The 16,992-nt window shown below is 46.9% G+C and overlaps 5 protein-coding genes across 5 annotated transcripts; 2 read left to right on the forward strand and 3 right to left on the reverse strand.

Moving 5' to 3' along the window:
* The first annotated feature begins 680 nt into the window (after positions 1 to 680).
* On the forward strand, positions 681 to 2,254 carry LOC130525496 (granzyme A-like). The gene is made up of 5 exons (XM_057032326.1): positions 681 to 946; positions 1,068 to 1,209; positions 1,300 to 1,438; positions 1,517 to 1,777; positions 1,864 to 2,254. Exons 1-5 carry the CDS (start codon positions 886 to 888, stop codon positions 2,020 to 2,022), a joined length of 762 nt encoding a protein of 253 aa, XP_056888306.1. The 5' UTR covers positions 681 to 885; the 3' UTR covers positions 2,023 to 2,254.
* A 224-nt stretch (positions 2,255 to 2,478) lies between these two features.
* Positions 2,479 to 5,438, forward strand: LOC130525494 (granzyme K-like). The gene is made up of 6 exons (XM_057032323.1): positions 2,479 to 2,933; positions 3,555 to 3,851; positions 3,969 to 4,110; positions 4,201 to 4,339; positions 4,418 to 4,678; positions 4,765 to 5,438. The coding sequence occupies exons 2-6, from the start codon at positions 3,791 to 3,793 to the stop codon at positions 4,921 to 4,923; spliced, it is 762 nt and encodes a 253-aa protein (XP_056888303.1). The 5' UTR covers positions 2,479 to 2,933; positions 3,555 to 3,790; the 3' UTR covers positions 4,924 to 5,438.
* A 1,329-nt stretch (positions 5,439 to 6,767) lies between these two features.
* Positions 6,768 to 9,594, reverse strand: areg (amphiregulin). The gene is made up of 6 exons (XM_057033034.1): positions 9,441 to 9,594; positions 8,744 to 8,923; positions 8,433 to 8,670; positions 8,203 to 8,364; positions 7,817 to 7,934; positions 6,768 to 7,108 (listed from the first exon to the last, which is right to left on the reverse strand). The coding sequence occupies exons 1-5, from the start codon at positions 9,475 to 9,477 to the stop codon at positions 7,841 to 7,843; spliced, it is 711 nt and encodes a 236-aa protein (XP_056889014.1). The 5' UTR covers positions 9,478 to 9,594; the 3' UTR covers positions 6,768 to 7,108; positions 7,817 to 7,840.
* Positions 9,595 to 11,471: 1,877 nt separating this feature from the next.
* LOC130525838 (proepiregulin-like) lies at positions 11,472 to 14,842 on the reverse strand. Its single transcript, XM_057033056.1, has 5 exons — positions 14,654 to 14,842; positions 13,022 to 13,087; positions 12,394 to 12,517; positions 12,161 to 12,307; positions 11,472 to 12,033 (listed from the first exon to the last, which is right to left on the reverse strand). The coding sequence occupies exons 1-5, from the start codon at positions 14,694 to 14,696 to the stop codon at positions 11,982 to 11,984; spliced, it is 432 nt and encodes a 143-aa protein (XP_056889036.1). The 5' UTR covers positions 14,697 to 14,842; the 3' UTR covers positions 11,472 to 11,981.
* Positions 14,843 to 15,223: 381 nt separating this feature from the next.
* LOC130525837 (epigen-like) lies at positions 15,224 to 16,644 on the reverse strand. The gene is made up of 5 exons (XM_057033055.1): positions 16,225 to 16,644; positions 16,049 to 16,153; positions 15,848 to 15,968; positions 15,548 to 15,706; positions 15,224 to 15,409 (listed from the first exon to the last, which is right to left on the reverse strand). The coding sequence occupies exons 1-5, from the start codon at positions 16,256 to 16,258 to the stop codon at positions 15,358 to 15,360; spliced, it is 471 nt and encodes a 156-aa protein (XP_056889035.1). The 5' UTR covers positions 16,259 to 16,644; the 3' UTR covers positions 15,224 to 15,357.
* Positions 16,645 to 16,992: the final 348 nt, after the last annotated feature.

A 16,992-nucleotide genomic window follows, 5' to 3' on the forward strand; every position in this document is an offset into this window, starting at 1 on the left:
AAACACGACTCTTCAAAGTTTCCCAGGTATTCTAGCAGTCAGAAGAGGGCGGCGAGTGCTGGATAGACTCCTATATCCTCTTTTCCACCAGGACAGTTCTGGAGATTCGGTTTGATTGGGCAGAGCATGTTGAAAGATTTGAGACCTTTGTTTGCTTTGCTTCACTTACTGCAGGTTTGAAAGTGGAATGAACCACCAGGACAACGTCAGGTAGATACAACAGCTGCTCATTTGGGGCAGTATTGCTCGAAAACACATATTGTCCAGGAAGATTAAAAACCAGGAGGAAGAAGAAAACCTGGTACATCAATGGGCCAGAACCAAAAGGCAACTCCAGCCCCTTCAGCAGGTTTGTGTAGCACAAAAACAAACAATGTTCCTTTGACCTTTGGCCTGACTTAGCTCAACCCGAAACGTGGCTCAGCTGTTTCAGTAGACCCTGACAGGTTCTTGCTTTTCAAATTAAGAGCCATCGAGTTGTGATTTTGTTGGTTAACGTGTTACTCAGGAGAACGTTAAATTATAAAAAATGTGGACAGTTTTACCTTTTATGTCTTTACGGTTTTCTTTTCTTTTCTGCCCCTGATCTCAGGGTTGTGGGTTCTTATACAAGGTTTTTAACCATGGTCTTATTTTCGGTACATGTCAAAGTACTGTGGCGGCTGTTCCACGCCGGCCCAGTCACGTATTGAAAAAGATGGTGACATTGTCTTCGGGTAAAGGGGCCCGCAGCCTGGACCCCTGGTGGTGACGACTTGAGCGCATGTTTCCCTCAGCTGTGTATGTTCCACACAGAAACCACACCCTTTTGAGCAGGACACATAAAAGCAAGTGTGTGCATCAGGGTGGGTTTCAGTGTCTCACATCAAAGAGAGATCAGAAGAGATGTTCTCCCCGGAGGGTTTTGTCCTCATCTCCTGCGCCGTCCTTTTGGTTGTCCAGCCAGGTGAGTCTTTTTTTTAATTAATGCTGAGATTCAGCTGTAACCAGCAGAGTCCATTTCTTACCCCTTTGTCGAGTTCTTTGATGCAAGATAAGTAAAAGTTTACCTCCTCCCTCCTCTTTAGGCCATGGCTCTGAGATTATTGGTGGTAAAGAAGTGAAGCCCCATTCGATGCCCTACATGGCTCTGGTGACAAACACCACAGGCATGTGTGGAGGAACACTGATCAATCCAAAATGGGTCCTTACAGCTGCCCACTGTGAAAAGTAGGAACTATATCACACATCTGTGATCACACATTGTCTCTACAAAAGGGCAGGTGCGTACATTCCAATGTTGCCTCTCTGCACTTACAGAATGACGACCGTAACACTGGGGGTGCATTCCATCAGACAAAAGCAGTCCTGGCAGGTGTTTAAGGTTACACACAGCATTCCACATCCGGCTTATAAAGTTGAAAATGAAATTTATATACATGATCTGATGATGCTGAAGGTAAGGTGACGGTCATTTTAGAGGAAGACGAGCCGTCAGCAGTTCGACACAAAGATCTGTTTGTTGTCTTTATTTCAGCTTGAAACTGAAGCAAAGCAAACGAAGAACGTGAAATATCACTCCCTGGTGAGCCCTAAGACGGAGCCAAACACTGGCAGCAGCTGTCTGACTGCTGGATGGGGGCAGACAAACGAGACTGTCAAGGAAATCTCCGATGTCCTGATGTCTGTCAACGTGACAGTGGTGGACAGAATGGAGTGTTCCAAATACTACGGCCCCGAGCCTGTGATCACCAATGCAATGATATGTGCAGGGTCAGAGAACGTGGACGCCTGTCAGGTAGGGTTTGTGCAGCAGGTGAGCGACCTGCCATAACTGCCTCCGCTGAGCTTGTGTGAAACCACGTGCATGTCTGTTCACCTCAGGGCGACTCAGGAGGGCCGCTCTTGTGCAACGGGGCACTGGTGGGGGTCACCTCCTTCGGTGATGGGTGTGGCAGGGTCCCCGGAGTGTACGCCTACATTACTGAAGAGCATCTGCGCTGGATCAAGAAGATCATCAGAACATCTGAAATGCAGGAATGAGCTCCTCGTCTCCACCGACCCGTTCACAGAGCTTCAACTGTGACATTGAGTGGATTTTTTAAAAGGCTTTCTCTTTACGCGTCTGAAGCTGACTCTAAAATGGCGATTAATCTTTCACAGTATTTTTTCTACATAGTTTAGTGAATGTTAAAATTGAAATCTTATAGCGTTTTTAGGTCCTTCTCAGTTTGGCTTTCTTCTGCATGGTTCAATAAAAAAAACGACCAGTTTCTCCAGAGTGACATTTTTGTACCAACTCTAGACTTCCTTTGGTAAACTGAGATCTCACCACAAAGCCAAGCTCAAAACAGTTCTAGGAAGACAACCCTTCAGACTGATGATGAAATATGAGCTTCCTTTATCTTTTTTTCCTACTTTTTAAAATTTCAGGTCATTTAAACGAAACCCTTTATGTCAGGGGCCTGAGAGGGGGCATTTTTTTGAATGAGAAAGTTATGGCAACAATCAGATGTAGCTTTTCAGAATACACCACAGATCAGTTCAGTTCTTCTGAGCTCTTTCAGAGCTTTTCAGTCATGTCAGCTACAAGACCCAATTGGAAACACGACTCATCAAAGTTTCCTGGATATTCTAGCAGTCAGAAGAGGGCGGCGAGTGCTGGGATAGACTCCTATATCCTCTTTTCCAGCAGGAGAGTTCTGGAGATTCGGTTTGATTGGGCAGAGCATGTTGAAAGATTTGAGACCTTTGTTTGCTTTGCTTCACTTACTGCAGGTTTGAAAGTGGAATGAACCACCAGGACAGCGACAGGTAGATACAACAGCTGCTCATTTGGGGCAGTATTGCTCGAAAACACATATTGTCCAGGAAGATTAAAAACCAGGAGGAAGAAGAAAACCTGGTACATCAATGGGCCAGAACCAAAAAGGCAACTCCAGCCCCTCCAGCAGGTTTGTGTAGCACAAAAACAAACAATGTTCCTTTGGCCTTATAGTAACACAGGCCTTCACCTCCCCACTAGCCCATGAGACATTTTCCAAATTTTTCTACCTCTTCTTGTCTCTTTATTTATATTCACACGTTTGTGTTTTGTCATTTCTTCTTCCTTGTTCACTGCCTCCCTTTTGTCCTCTTCCCCTCGTTGGTTCACTGAATTGTTCATTTGTACTCCGACTGCGAGTAACTGCACCAGGGTTCCCTTGTAAGCCAGTTGGGTTGTTTGATCCACACTAGAGTTCAGACGAAGTCGAAGTCTGAAGAGAAACTTGTCTGGAACTGACTCACAGCTCTGTGTGCACGAACCGAAAGAGACTGTAGAAACATGACTCAGCTCAACAGAAACGCGGCTCAGCTGTTTCAGTAGACCCTGACAGGTTCTTGCTTTTCAAATTAAGAGCCATCGAGTTGTGATTTTGTTGGTTAACGTGTTACTCAGGAGAACGTTAAATTATAAAATGTGGACAGTTTTACCTTTTATGTCTTTACGGTTTGACTTTTCTGCACCTGATCTCAGGGTTGTGGGTTCTTATACAAGGTTTTTAACCATGGTCTTATTTTGGTACATGTCAAAGTGCTGTGGCGGCTGTTCCACGCCGGGCCCAGTCACGTATCGAAAAAGATGGTGACATCGACTTCGGGTAAAGGGGCCCACAGCATCTGGACCCCTGGTGGTGACGACTTGAGCGCATGTTCCCCTGAGCTGTGTATGTTCCGCACAGAACCACATCCTTTTGAGCAGGACACATAAAAGCAAGTGTGTGCATCAGGGTGGGTTTCAGTGTCTCACATCAAAGAGAGATCAGAAGAGATGTTCTCCCCGGAGGGTTTTGTCCTCATCTCCTGCGCCGTCCTTTTGGTTGTCCAGCCAGGTGAGTCTTTTTATTAATGCTGAGAATCAACTGTAACCAGCAGAGTCCATTTCGGACCCCTTTGTCGAGTTCTTTGATGCAAGATAAGTAAAAGTTTATCTCCTCCCTCCTCTTTAGGCCATGGCTCTGAGATTATTGGTGGTAAAGAAGTGAAGCCCCATTCGATGCCCTACATGGCTCTGGTGACAAACCCCAAAAAGCTCTGTGGAGGAACACTGATCAATCCAAAATGGGTCCTTACAGCTGCCCACTGTGAAAAGTAGGAACTATATCACACATCCGTGATCACACATTGTCTCTACAAAAGGGCAGGTGCGTACATTCCAACGTTGCCTCTCTGCACTTACAGAATGACGACCGTAGCACTGGGGGTGCATTCCATCAGACAAAAGGAGTCCTGGCAGGTGTTTAAGGTTACACACAGCATTCCACATCCGGCTTATAAAGTTGAAAATGAAATTTATTACAATGATCTGATGATGCTGAAGGTAAGGTGACGGTCATTTTAGAGGAAGACGAGCCGTCAGCAGTTCGACACAAAGATCTGTTTGTTGTCTTTATTTCAGCTTGAAACTGCAGCAAAGCAAACAAAGACCGTAAAATTTCTCCACCTGGAGAGCCCTAAGAGGAAGCCAAAAACCGGCAGCAGCTGTCTGACTGCTGGATGGGGGCAGACAAACGAGGCTGTCAAGAAAACGTCCAATGTCCTGATGTCTGTCAACGTGACAGTGGTGGACAGAAAGAAGTGCTCCAAATACTACGGCCCCGAGCCTGTGATCACCAAGGCAATGATATGTGCAGGGTCAGAGAACAAGGACGCCTGTCAGGTAGGGTTTGTGCAGCAGGTGAGCGACCTGCCATAACTGCCTCCGCTGAGCTTGTGTGAAACCATGTGCATGTCTGTTCACCTCAGGGCGACTCAGGAGGGCCGCTCTTGTGCAACGGGGCACTGGTGGGGGTCACCTCCTTCGGTGATGGATGTGGCAGGGTCCCCGGAGTGTACGCCTACATTACTGAAGAGCATCTGCGCTGGATCAAGAAGATCATCAGAACATCTGAAATGCAGGAATGAGCTCCTCGTCTCCACCGACCCGTTCACAGAACCTCAAGTTTCGCATTGCGTGGATGGCATCAAAGACTTTTAATTTCTTTCTCTTTCAGTTTATGCAGCTGAAAATGAGGCGCCGTAGCTTTCATGGTGTAGAAGCACAGGGTTAATGCCGGAGGGCCGGTTGTGCAGCAACGTCAGACCTCACAGATAAATTCACACCTCAACACCCCCAGGATTTAGCACAGGAAATGTGCTAAATGTCACAATGTTGCACAAGAGCTAATTATGCTGAAGCCTGTGCACGTTCAGTAAAGGTTGAGGGGAGGGGGCATTCATCCGTGTCTTGTCACCTATCAGCTTGCCAGTTTTTGTTTTTTTTAACGCAGTACAATCAATCAATTACACCTGAGCAGTGATGGTTGCACAGGTGACGCTTCCACGCTTCAAAATCTTACCAGCAGGGGGCGCGCTCGGCTTTACTCAAATGCTCAATGCTCAGCAATGAAGTTTAAAATCAATAAAACAATGAAAAGTAATAGGCTGCCGTGTTTTTCGTCGTATGATTTGCTTATTCAGTCACTTTTAAATATGTGTTCCTTGCTCAATATTCGTCCACTTTTATATTCATTTAAATGGGTAAGTTGCATATAAGATGACGGAGGAATTAAAGGGTAAAATCAACATCTGTCACTTTAATTTTCACCATAGTAATGGTACAACAGAATCAGGTGTGTTTTTTTATTGCAGTACATATAATACTTATCAGGAGTCTGTCTCGTAGTTCAGAGTGGCTAACTTTCATTTATGCTGTTACGCAGAGGAAAAAAATGGCACCGCACCCGTGAATTCCAGCGGATCCTTTATTGAAGTGAAGTATTGATGACCAGCCATGCGCCTGTGTGTTTACTCTATTTCTCATGGACGCCTACAATAGATGAATGGCCCCCTGAAACCGGAGCAGCTCGCCACACCCTGATCAAATCATGGCCTATGAATAAATAAGTGAAAGAATTAATGTTTGAGCAAGGCTGCCTCTGTATCACTGGCACACACCCTCACCCACCCACACACACATACACACACACACACACACACACACACACACACACACACACACAACACACACACACACTTAGGTGGAATGTGGACCTGTGATCGCCGCTATCATTGGTGAACTGCCCACCTTTTCCCTCCCTCCGTGACGCGACCCCACACGTCTTTAAACAAAAGCTTTGTCATCCGGAAATGGCAGCATTCTGGAGGTGACTCACAGTCGAAGCAGATCCAATTCAAACAACTCAACTTCCCCTTTTTGCAACATGTTGCATATTTTAGGATGAATATGGGACAGTCCGGACCAGGATGGGTGGGGCATGTGTTCTCATCTGGATTATACGATAAAATGGGGTTAGTTAAGGCCAGGGGTAGAATATCTGAGGCCTAATTCTTTTAAGTTGTTACCCCGTTCACCTCACCAATACATCATTACTACTATACATGCAGCGGTGTGACATCATTTCTCTGATGATGGTGTTCAGGATTTACAGTTTTTATAGCTTTGTGCTGCAGCTTAAATCAGGTTTTCTGTCTGCGGCGTCTTTTCGGCTCTTCTGTTCTGATGATAATCATTATGATGTCATTTCTGTTGTCTGTGTTATTAAAGACGTCCCAACGTCAGACATGTCTGTTCTCCCCCTAGCAGGCCAGTCTCATAGCAACAAAATTACCGTGGAAGTGTGCATTTAGTGAGACGGCGGCGTGCGGTAATTGTTCATAAAATCATTTTGAATCATTCCCCTGCTGCGCGTCACACCTGAAACAGACCTTCCCTGAGACGGGAACTGTGAAAACAAAACCAAACAAGCTCAACAATGAGACACTTTATTTCTGGTTGTATTCCATCCTGTTCCCACAGTGAGATAAAGAGTGTTTTGTCTGACCTACAACAACAGCGGTGCAATAAATAAAGAGCAAATCTAGAGAACATGAAACGCACTGAATGCTTAGCTTACGTTCAATAGAACACACATCAAAACGATAGTCCAGCGTACAAATAGTAATAAATAATTACACTAAATAAATTACATTCTCTTGTATGTTTCTTTTGTTTCTTGTTCGTACAGCTTATAACGTAGTGCATTATCCGTTCTTCTGTTTCCTAGGGTCTCTGACGTCGTCCAGCTTCATCTTTGAACCATGTGGGCAGCTGAGGGAAGAAGAAACCACATCTAAGGTCACCGATGTCGTATCGAGAACACGATGGACGAGGCCGAGTGGCGCCGACGGCTAAAATGACCGAATATGCTGCAGGACATAGACGATTGCCTGAGCAGGCACTTGCAGCTTCCAGTCAGTGTGTCAGTGTTGTTGAGACACACAGGTGTGCATGTGCACGTGTGCGCGTGCGTGGGATAGCAGGCAGGGAGGGGACGGGCTGAAACACTCCCAGCCTATCTGCGATAATTCCTCCTCAACAAACGAACCTCTTTCTCGGTCAGATTAAAGCTCACGTGAGAAGAAGTTTGACTTGATTAAAATATTTGGATGGAAGCTGCAACGGAAAGATCCCCCACAGGAAGTCCAGGACCAGCTCCCTTCAAATGTTTCCCACTGATCGGCAGCAGCTCTTTCATTAACAGATAGAGTTAACGAGCCACAGATGACACAGAAGATCATATTCTTGTTAGAAAATCCAATTAAGTCCTGCATATTTACATGTATGCAAAAAGAGTGAGACGTGGAGCTGCCTGGACGACAATTAGAACGTTTTATAGTGGTCGGAGAGGGAAAACACCCCTGGGGTAGAGAAAGTGCACGGAAATCTGGCGTTCACGAGAGCCCAATCAGGCCCCTGCACACACGGGTGGAAACACACATCCAAAATATGTCCCGAGAGCAGAAATGCACCTCCTACCTCCCCGAGCGTCGCCCCGTGCCGTCACACCACCACGTCGCCCGCGTGTTTCTGCAGCTTCTCCTGCTCCGTGGCCGTCCCCAGGTAGGATGCCAGGAAGTTTCGATGTGACCTGTAACTGCAGAGGACAGAAGCGTCTCATTCAGCGTCCTGACTGTGGACTGTTGACCCTGCTCCTTATCGCAGCCAAGACTCGGTTACACATTGATCACAGGAGGAGCGATAAACTGGCCGGTGTTGTCGCACATCGTCCCGCAAGAGCAGTAGGACTCAGATGTGACGGGCACAGACGGTAGATGAAGCCTGAGCAGCCTGGGTGTGTTCATGTTTGGGCTTTTTTAGCGCGTTCCAATGCCAGGAAGATGGATCTGGGTGTGTGCACTCACTGAGCACAGGTCATGAGCAGGATGGCCAAGCAGCTGATGACCGACAGGACCACGGCGATGATGACCAGGACGGTCTGGGCCAGCTTGGTGCTGCCGCTCTCCTCCGTTTTGGAGCCCAGAGAGTGGATCTCGCAGCGCTCGCCGTCGTAATCCTTCCAGCACCTGAGAGAAGGGAAGCGGGTCAGGTGGCGTCAGGTGGCGTCAGAGGCGGGACGCACGCAAACACTCACGTGCACACGGGCTCCAGCAGGCCGTCGATGGATTTGCAGTTGCCGTGCACGCAGTAATGCTCGTGGGTGGAGATGCAGGGATCCTCCGTGGTTATCAAGGTGGAGGTGTACCCGCTGGTGAGGAGCGCGTGCTCAGGGTTGAGAGGGGTGGTGCTCCTCCTCATGGATCTGCTCTTCTTCTTTCCTTTGCCTTTCTTTTTCTTCCCCCCCTTTGGATGGACATCGGTATCCGGGGAACCTGAGAGGGCGGCAAAGACGCGTCAAAAGGTGAAAGAGCGACATAGCACCTCTGCGGTTGGTCCTCGTCCCACCATGAACGGTGCCGTGTCCAGCTTGCCCCCCTGAAGGCTCCACGTCGATGTCCAGGTTGTCGTCATCGTCCAGTGAACTCTGGAGGCCGTCGGAGGGGGCCGGACTCACCGGGTCCCCGCCATCCCCGGCGCCATCGGCGGAATCATCGGATCCCTGACTGGAGTGGGTGCTGCAGACCACTGCCGACGCCACCAACGAGAGATGAAATATGCGTGAGATAAGGAACCGAGAGCGGGAGGTCAAAGTTCAGCAGTTCTGTGTCAACGCTTGCTTGGGAGCAGAAGCCAGAAAGACCTGACGTTACCAGAAACAAGCAATAAAAGGGACTCAAAAGTCGTTCTGTTGCCATTCAGAAATCTGATGACTCATTTAAAACTATTCAGACATTTTTAAGCCGACAAGTCAGACAAATGCTACATTAACGCACAAACCAGTACAACCAGTCCACTTCCAGGGCTCCAGTCTTCCTGGATGTATCAATCAGACCAGACAAGAGCAATTATGACTCGCTGAGCTATCTCAAATAAACAGAACTGCTGGATTTCTCAATCCGACCGGCGTTTTTGAGAGCAGTTCATGCCACCGTTGTGTGAAGACGACTCCCGGTGGCTCCTCGCTCCCCCTGAGTCCTCCCACCTTTTTCTACCATTTCCCCCTTTTTTCCTGTCTGCACAAAGGTGTGAGAGTGGGACTTACCGAAGCACAGGAGGCAGGTGAGGATGAAAAGGTTCATATCCCAGCAGAAGAGTGTGGAGTGTGAGACAATCCCCTGCTGATCTGTGTGTGTATGTGTGTGTGTGTGTGTGTGTGAGTCACTTGCTGGTAAAGAGGTTGTGTTAAGCACTCTTTTATAGGCCAGCCTCTTACCTTCAAAGAGGGTGTGTGCGTCTTGCCCTCAGTGTGGGTGCATGTGTGTGTGTGTGTGTGCGCGCGCGCGTGTGTGTGTGTGTGTGTGTGTGTGTGTGTGTGTAAAACCTGGGGCAACACATTTTGCATTTAATGACTGCTCTCAATGAGGTTTTGTCAGGGATTACTAAGTCTTACATTGGAGGGAAAAACCATTCCGGCTGGATTCTCGTCACCATTAAAACAAACAATCTGTCTGGGATTTATTTTTAACTGTTTTTGCTTCCGCTCCTGCTCGTCTCGTGGTGGGGAAACTCTTGATGGCCCCACGCTCACAACGCCATTATTAAGTAACAGATCTGTAGAAACAGGAAGCCATAGCGATTTATAGCCGGGGGCGGGTACAAATATGAGCAAAGGTTGTAGATTCAACGCAACGTCGCAAACGCACGACCGCTTTTTTAATTGATTTTGAAACGATGAGTAATATCGGCCCCTTGGGGAACGGTTCCAACAAAATTATCTCAGTTTGATACGATCAAATGATGTTTCGTAACATGCGCCGGGACCTCTCTGCGCCTGTGTCTTGTGGTGTGGTAAAACGGGTCTCCGTGACCTTAGAGAGGCCACCTTGGCGCGGTGGGGATGCTGCGCGGAGGAATGTTGTTGTGTCTGTGGGCGCGGGATCGTCCATCACCAGCGCGGGGAATGCAGGGAACTCGATCCGAAGCTTGGAAGGAATTGTTGGGTTCCTGTCGGGAGCTCTGGGAAACACCTGCGAGGACGTCACGCGCTTCCTGTTTGAGAGGACGACCTCGTCCTGTCCTCGTCCTGTCCTCGACCTGGTCAATGATGCAGCCGTACAGGTGCATCACTTTATCCGTCCGTCCTGGTGTCTGTGACGGTCCTGCCCGTGTGGAGGCATCTCAAGGTGGACCGGCAGCTCTACATTCCCAGAGCTGCCGCAGCGTCCTGCAAATATGACATGAATCCACCTTGAGCTGCAAAACAAACGCGTGCACGTGGATTTGTTGACGGCTTAAAGCGCATTACTCACACGCCATTAGAATGATTTACTGATGCAATAATGAAGCCGCGACACAGGAACATCACCGTTTCCCGATGCTTTTAGGCTTTTGACCGGTTTTCGTATATATAAATGAACACGAATGACAGGATTTGTGTGTGTGTGTGTGTGTGTGTGTGTGTGTGTGTGTGGTGTGTGTGTGTGTGTGTGTGTGTGTGTGCATCTTAATGTGATTGTAAGTGCCCCTTAAAAGGAGCAACATCTGCATCTTGGTTAATCTTTGTGTGTAATCACCACTGCTGATTAGTATTAAGAGCATGTCTTGATGTTTGTGTCGGGCGTTAAAACGGCTCATTACCTCTGAAACGCTCTGCAGGCCAGACCACTAACTCCAGCTCAGAAGAACCTTTACCGTCGGTGTTCACGGGAAATGTTCGACTTTTGGCTTTAAAGTAGCGATTTGTGCTGTTTGGTATTCTGGTCGTCACCCGGCAGGCCTCAGTCAACCGTGTTACCGTACTTTTGGGTTTATCGTGTAAAGAAATGAGGCGCACTTTGTCTTTATTGTATTATTCTTTCTACCTTTCTCTTTTATTTGATGTGTGGCCTTTGTTGACGTGGAGGTTTTCACACAGGCTGAACTTCTGAGGCTTTTTTCCTGCCTTGTGCACGAATATCTGTGGTAGTTATAGCTAATTATGTGCTCCCAACAAGCTGTAAAATGAACATGATTTATTCCAGGAATAATTTCATCATTTAAAATTGTGTTTTTAATGAGTCCGTTCAGCTCTGAATGATGCCAGTGCATCATTCAGCATGAAGGTGGTGTTTAAAAAATAGAAACATGGTGAATCTTTGAAATAATCTTGCTTTATTTACATCACATCCATTTTTCAGCTCCTTACTACAGCGATAGTTCTGAAAGACAGCAGAAATCTTTAGTTTTCTTCCTATAAAAGGAAAAAGGTGAATCAGAGACTAAATGTATTTAATAAAATCATTAAAAGGGTCAAAAATAATTAAAGTCTACAATAAATTAGAAACAAACTCAGCAGGTAGCTCAGCTACGGTGCTGATATAACAGAACCTCATCAATGATTATTATGAGCTGCTGCTCTCAGAGAGAAAAAAGAAAAGAAAACCAACAGCATCGAGTCTAAATTCTCAGGGTTTTGCTATATTTGTTAAGACTTTGACTTAATCTCTGAGCCGTGGTGCTAAAACAACCGGTGTTGCCACAGAGACGTGTCTTTGTGAGCGATTTCATCTGATCGGCGTTGGCGTGATGAAGAGATCCCACCAGAACCAGTGTCTGAGCACCAGCTGTGATGAAACCTTTCATTACCAAACTGGGAATATTCCACTCAGTGCAGTCGACACAGTCCCGTCTTCTTTGTAAGCCTGTTTTTCTTGTACCTGAGAGAGAAACAAATTGATTTTAGCACATTTCCAGCAAAAAAGGGACCAATTTTAACCCTAAACACACACTGAAAGCAGCAGAAGAGCATTTTAAAATGGATCCATTTACAGTTTAAAGTCTCACCATTTGTAAAAGAAGAACAGAGCTCCTGCCAGACCAATGAGCAGCAGGCTGACGCAGAACACGGCGGCGACTATCTGCTCCTCCGTCACCGGCTGAATGACAAACTCCAGGTTGCCACAGCGGGGGCCGTAGAAGCCCGCCTCACACCTGAAACACAAGAGACAGGTGAGATTACAGAGGCCCTCTCTCTCTCTCTCTCTCACACACACACACACACACACACATGCGCATACTTGCAGTGGTGCTCATTGATGTCCACCAGCAGCATGCACTGTCCGTTATTCATGCAGTAATGCTCAAACGTGCTGTCGCAGTCGCGAGTGGACCGCTTAACCACACGGGGGCGCACTTCCTGTCCTGTTACAGCAAAACTGACATCAAAGAAGCTGCAGCATTGTGAAAAATGCATCATGACCAAACATTACCTTTTGAACTGGCAAAGCACGCCATCACATTGTTCATTGGAGATAAAAATGTATTTAGGCCATGTCATGTCATGCTCCGTTGGATAAAAATGTGGGTAACCTGATTAAGTCAGTATATTTCTGCACATTAGATTTAAAGTGAAGTGTATTAAGGGTATATAAAGATACACTTTAATGCTTTGCTGCTCAAGTTAACATTACCAGACTAATAACCACAGATCATTAGATCAAATATTGGAAATAGATGTTATATTTTCCCATTACCAGGCAAAAATAACAGATGACGTCACCCCTGTGATGTAACTCGAGGCTTTTTGTGATGCAACTCAAGACTTTTTAACAAAAACTCCCAAACTGCCCCCATCAGTTCTGGACTAATGACACAAACTGCCCCAATGTGGCAACAGTTACACTGAAAAACACTACAGGTCGATACCTGTGGAGACAGAGGTGCCGGAAGAGACGCTCTTGGCGAGCACATCTGGCCCGAAGACCACGAAACCTAGAAGAAGAGGGAAAATCTGTGTCATTTGTTTGATGTTCTGTCCCGGTTTCATCTTTAAATGAGTGTGTCCAACATGTGAGCCTGCAGTCTTTTGTTGTGTTGGAGGCTTCTGTCGTGATGCGGGGCGGCTCAGGTTGGCGAGCCCGTGCCTGCACCGGCTCGCCACTGCAGACGCCCACATTCCTGCAGGCAGGACAGCGAAACCGACGCATACAGGACTGCTCTGGTTCTGGATCTTTCCATCTGGGCCCTCTGGGGGCCCCTTGCTCCATGCCTCTCCTTTCTCTCAGGTCCTGAGGTGGGGATGTCTCATCCTTTTCTGTTTGATATTGATCATGAATGGCTGACTCACTCTGTCATGAAGCAGCACGATTCAGAGAATTCTTCCCTAATTATTGGATCAGACTCTGTACTTTTCCAACAAAGACCAATGTTTTGTGGATATCATGGCAACAGAAACATGAACATATCCCTCTGGGCTTGCCTTTCGTCAAAATGTGCTCCAAAAATTGACATTTTCATCCTTCGATACTGAAAAACAAGGCTCCAGTTTTTGCGGAAAAACATAATTTTTGCATGAAATTACCTGGCACAACTCTGACAGGTTGGTAATAAGGTGAAAATCAGATAAGTTATAACCCCTAATCCACCACTGAACTTCAAATACTGTTGATTTCTGTTTGTTTTCCTTTTAATCTTCAGTTGATGGAGTCTTAGAGCTCCAAAGCAGATGACAAGTTAATAACATGATTACTACTTGTGACACAACTGTTCTTTGCTCGTAAGAACTAAAAAGACAAATAAATCTGAATTTACTGTTATTATAAAAATTACCCCCGCAGGAAGATTTATGAAAGCACTTTTGTGTAGTTTAATGAATAGTTTAGTTGAAAGTGTTTGAAATGATGGCACGAGATTTTGGCTTCTTATACCGTTTCATGACTTTTAACGTCACACAAAGGATCCTGAGAGTACTTCATGTACTTGTCTAATGATAAATCATTTCTGTTGTCAGCATCTTCCACCAGGACTCTGACTTCAGAGGGTTCGTCACACAAGAATGTGCAGAATGCTAATACTAACCAGGTTAAAAGGAAAGAAAAAGAAAAGCAAACCTATTTTAAAGGTTGTTTCAGTCAGTGGCATTTTATATATTTTTTATTTTTATTTTTAGCGAGCTCAGAAAATATTTTCCTCCTGGAAAAAGATTGAATTTTTATCACCATTTTCTGTTGATTTTTCCCCCCAGAAAAATCACAGCATCAAGATGCTGAAGTAACGGTTTATAAAATCAATAAATTATCCATAGCTTTGAAATTACTTATCACTCCATTTATTATTAGAATTTAGACTGGGACAATCCAAATATTAGTGTTGGTTTAATGGTAACGCAAGGCTAAAGATGGAAAAAGTCCGATTTTCAGCTCCTTCCTGCCGCCTTTAGATCGTCTTTTGCGCGCCTGTTTAAACACACGAACCCCCACGATTAATTAAACACACACACCGATACATTAACCTTTTAAATCGGCCCAATCCCAGCAGGAACCGGGAGAACGAACTTACTGATGAGCGAGAGGAGCGCGGACGGGCCGCGCTTCAGGTCCATTCCCGGAGGTTCGGCTGTGCGCGCAGAGGATCGAACCAGCGACGCGGAGACAGCAGCGGTCTGGGTGTGGTGACACCGTCCTGCAATTCAGATCAGTTCGCTCCGCAGAGGTGCAAATAAGAAGACGGGCCGTGAAGACACCTGTCAGCAGGTGAAGGAGGGGCTGGTTCTGCAGGAAAAACCATTACAAACGGTCCCGTTTCATGTTGATGGTACAGTTTGTATAAGAAGGAAAGCCGCGTTTTAACTCTTGATTAAAGAAAGATCTGTTTATAATAGATTCAAGAAAAGAGAAATGTTTTAAACTGCATATATGGTTTGCAAATGCAAGACCGAAGAAAAACACTGAAACCATCTGTTAATTATCTCTATTTTATTGCTCCAACATATATTTTGGCTAAAGCTCAAAGTGTTTATCATTTTTAACACTTTTAATACCTTTAAAATACCTGCAACACCTTTACAAACTCGATCATGTGTGTGTGAAATCTGTGGATTTTGTCACAGAAACTCAAGTGAGACATGGATGCAGTTCAATAGTTTTATTAGAAAAACATAATAAATACACAGAACACTGAATAATTTAAGGATGAGATAAATAGAAGAAGAGGATGATGATGATGATGATGATGATGATGATGATGATGATGATGATGAGGATTCACACCGATGACTCAGGCGCCAATTTAACAAGAAGAGCTGATTTCATACACCTGAGGAGGAAAAAATCATTCTGTTTTATTCTATTTCCTTCATTCACGTGAACCTGAAGCCTGTGGAACTCTGCTCTCCATCCGTGGGAGGGGCTTCCACCTTCCTCTCCGCCATCTTCCGGCCGCGTGGACACTCACCTCTTCCTCAGGACGCAGCAGGCGACGACGACCAGGGTGACGACGACCATGGCCAACCCGATGCAGATGGCCACCAGCTGCTCCAGCTCGGGTAGAGCGCGGCTGTGATCGCTGAAGACGGCAAGAAGGCAACGCTTCCCCTTGAAGGAGGATGTGCAGCTGCGGGACAGAGGGGGGAAGGTGGGAAGGGGGGGGGGGGGGGGGCACGAGAGCACATTCCTGAGATGAGCACGAACATGTCGGCGGTGAAGTTTTTCTCAACCTGTGCTTGTGTGTGTGTGTGTGTGTGTGTGTGCTTACATGCAGGAGGGCTTGTCGGTGTCCTGGGGGAATATGCACTGTCCCCCGTTGCCGCAGTAGTGCGCGTAATCACTGCCGCAGGGCGTGTACGGGTGCACGACCTTTGCTCCCTCCACACTGTCTGTTGGGGAAAAGGGGGAAACTCCCTTTAGTCTCAGCTGCAACACAAACAGGAGACGGTCGATCGGTCTGTCCGCTCACAGTTGCCCGTCAGAGTTGCGTTGGACCCGCCCGGAGCGGCCGTGGTCGCCACGGCGCCCGTGGACGCCGCGCTCAGGTGCAGCGTCGCCAGCAGCGGCAGGAGGACTGAGGGGAGAACGTCAGGGGTTAAAACCGTCATCCTTCACAGAGCAAATCTCAGAGCAGTGGACACGTACCCCTCCCCAGATGCGTCTGTCCCAGTGGAAACATCTCGTCCCGGTTCCTCTTGGCTCCTGTCGATGATTCCTGCGTTTGGGTTTATATGACGGCACCCGGCCGCTGAAAGGAGTCCAATAGCCAATCAATGATCCAGGAAGCATTTCCTTCCAAGCAGCCTCCGTGTGCATCACTTCCTCTCCCCCTGCCAAGGTTGTGCATGCACAGACAAGGCCAGCGGTCCGGTGGAGGCGGCGTGCGCTCGTTATTAACCCAGCAGCCGCTTTGAGTTGTGATTTCTTTTTTCAGGAGCCCACGCACGGAGCCACTCCGATACCTCCCGTTTAGCTGGAAGAGGTTGCTTCATCTCTGGTTGCACCGCAGGTGTTGGGAAGGCGTCACTTTCTTGAGGGGATTGCTCACGTTTCTCGATAATAGACGCCAAAAGAGGAAATGTTTAGACACGAAGCACCAGAACGTCCTCAGTATCTTTGAGGATATTTATGTTGGTGTTTGAACGGCGGCAACACAGGACTGTGGGATAACCTGAGCCTCCCGTTCCATCAGTTAAACAGGTTCAGCGGTAACAGGTGGAGTCACGATGGGAGTTTCTTGATGACTGGATATTTTCATACATCCCAGTTGCAGCTCCCAGTCCCAACCATCCGAACTAATCACCTCACCACCATCTGCACCTTGAGAACAGGTGGGAACCCTCAGACAATTAAAGTTATGAGGACTAAATGTCCTCATTAGGCTGGCAAAATGAGTAGTCCTCAATAAGTAAT

Source organism: Takifugu flavidus, chromosome 5, assembly GCF_003711565.1.
Source record: "Takifugu flavidus isolate HTHZ2018 chromosome 5, ASM371156v2, whole genome shotgun sequence".
In the NCBI taxonomy this organism is placed as follows: Eukaryota; Metazoa; Chordata; class Actinopteri; order Tetraodontiformes; family Tetraodontidae; genus Takifugu; species Takifugu flavidus.

Bases quoted from the DNA above. Each gene is read 5' to 3' on its own strand.
- LOC130525496 (XM_057032326.1), top strand. From the start codon at position 886: ATGTTCTCCCCGGAGGGTTTTGTCCTCATCTCCTGCGCCGTCCTTTTG. The intron at 947-1,067 runs GTGAGTCTTTTT...CCTCCTCTTTAG, and splicing joins CCTTTTGGTTGTCCAGCCAG to GCCATGGCTCTGAGATTATT. The intron at 1,439-1,516 runs GTAAGGTGACGG...TCTTTATTTCAG, and splicing joins ATGATCTGATGATGCTGAAG to CTTGAAACTGAAGCAAAGCA.
- LOC130525494 (XM_057032323.1), top strand. From the start codon at position 3,791: ATGTTCTCCCCGGAGGGTTTTGTCCTCATCTCCTGCGCCGTCCTTTTG. The intron at 4,111-4,200 runs GTAGGAACTATA...CTGCACTTACAG, and splicing joins ACAGCTGCCCACTGTGAAAA to AATGACGACCGTAGCACTGG. The intron at 4,679-4,764 runs GTAGGGTTTGTG...TGTTCACCTCAG, and splicing joins AGAACAAGGACGCCTGTCAG to GGCGACTCAGGAGGGCCGCT.
- areg (XM_057033034.1), bottom strand. From the start codon at position 9,477: ATGAACCTTTTCATCCTCACCTGCCTCCTGTGCTTCG. The intron at 8,924-9,440 runs GTAAGTCCCACT...TGGCGTCGGCAG, and splicing joins CACCTGCCTCCTGTGCTTCG to TGGTCTGCAGCACCCACTCC. The intron at 7,935-8,202 runs GTGAGTGCACAC...TGTCCTCTGCAG, and splicing joins CTGCTCATGACCTGTGCTCA to TTACAGGTCACATCGAAACT.
- LOC130525838 (XM_057033056.1), bottom strand. From the start codon at position 14,696: ATGGACCTGAAGCGCGGCCCGTCCGCGCTCCTCTCGCTCATCA. The intron at 13,088-14,653 runs GTAAGTTCGTTC...CTCTTCTTCTAG, and splicing joins CGCGCTCCTCTCGCTCATCA to GTTTCGTGGTCTTCGGGCCA. The intron at 12,034-12,160 runs GTGAGACTTTAA...TTTCTCTCTCAG, and splicing joins CTGTTCTTCTTTTACAAATG to GTACAAGAAAAACAGGCTTA.
- LOC130525837 (XM_057033055.1), bottom strand. From the start codon at position 16,258: ATGTTTCCACTGGGACAGACGCATCTGGGGAGGG. The intron at 15,969-16,048 runs GTGAGCGGACAG...TTTCCCCAACAG, and splicing joins CGCAACTCTGACGGGCAACT to ACAGTGTGGAGGGAGCAAAG. The intron at 15,707-15,847 runs GTAAGCACACAC...TCTGTCCCGCAG, and splicing joins ACCGACAAGCCCTCCTGCAT to CTGCACATCCTCCTTCAAGG.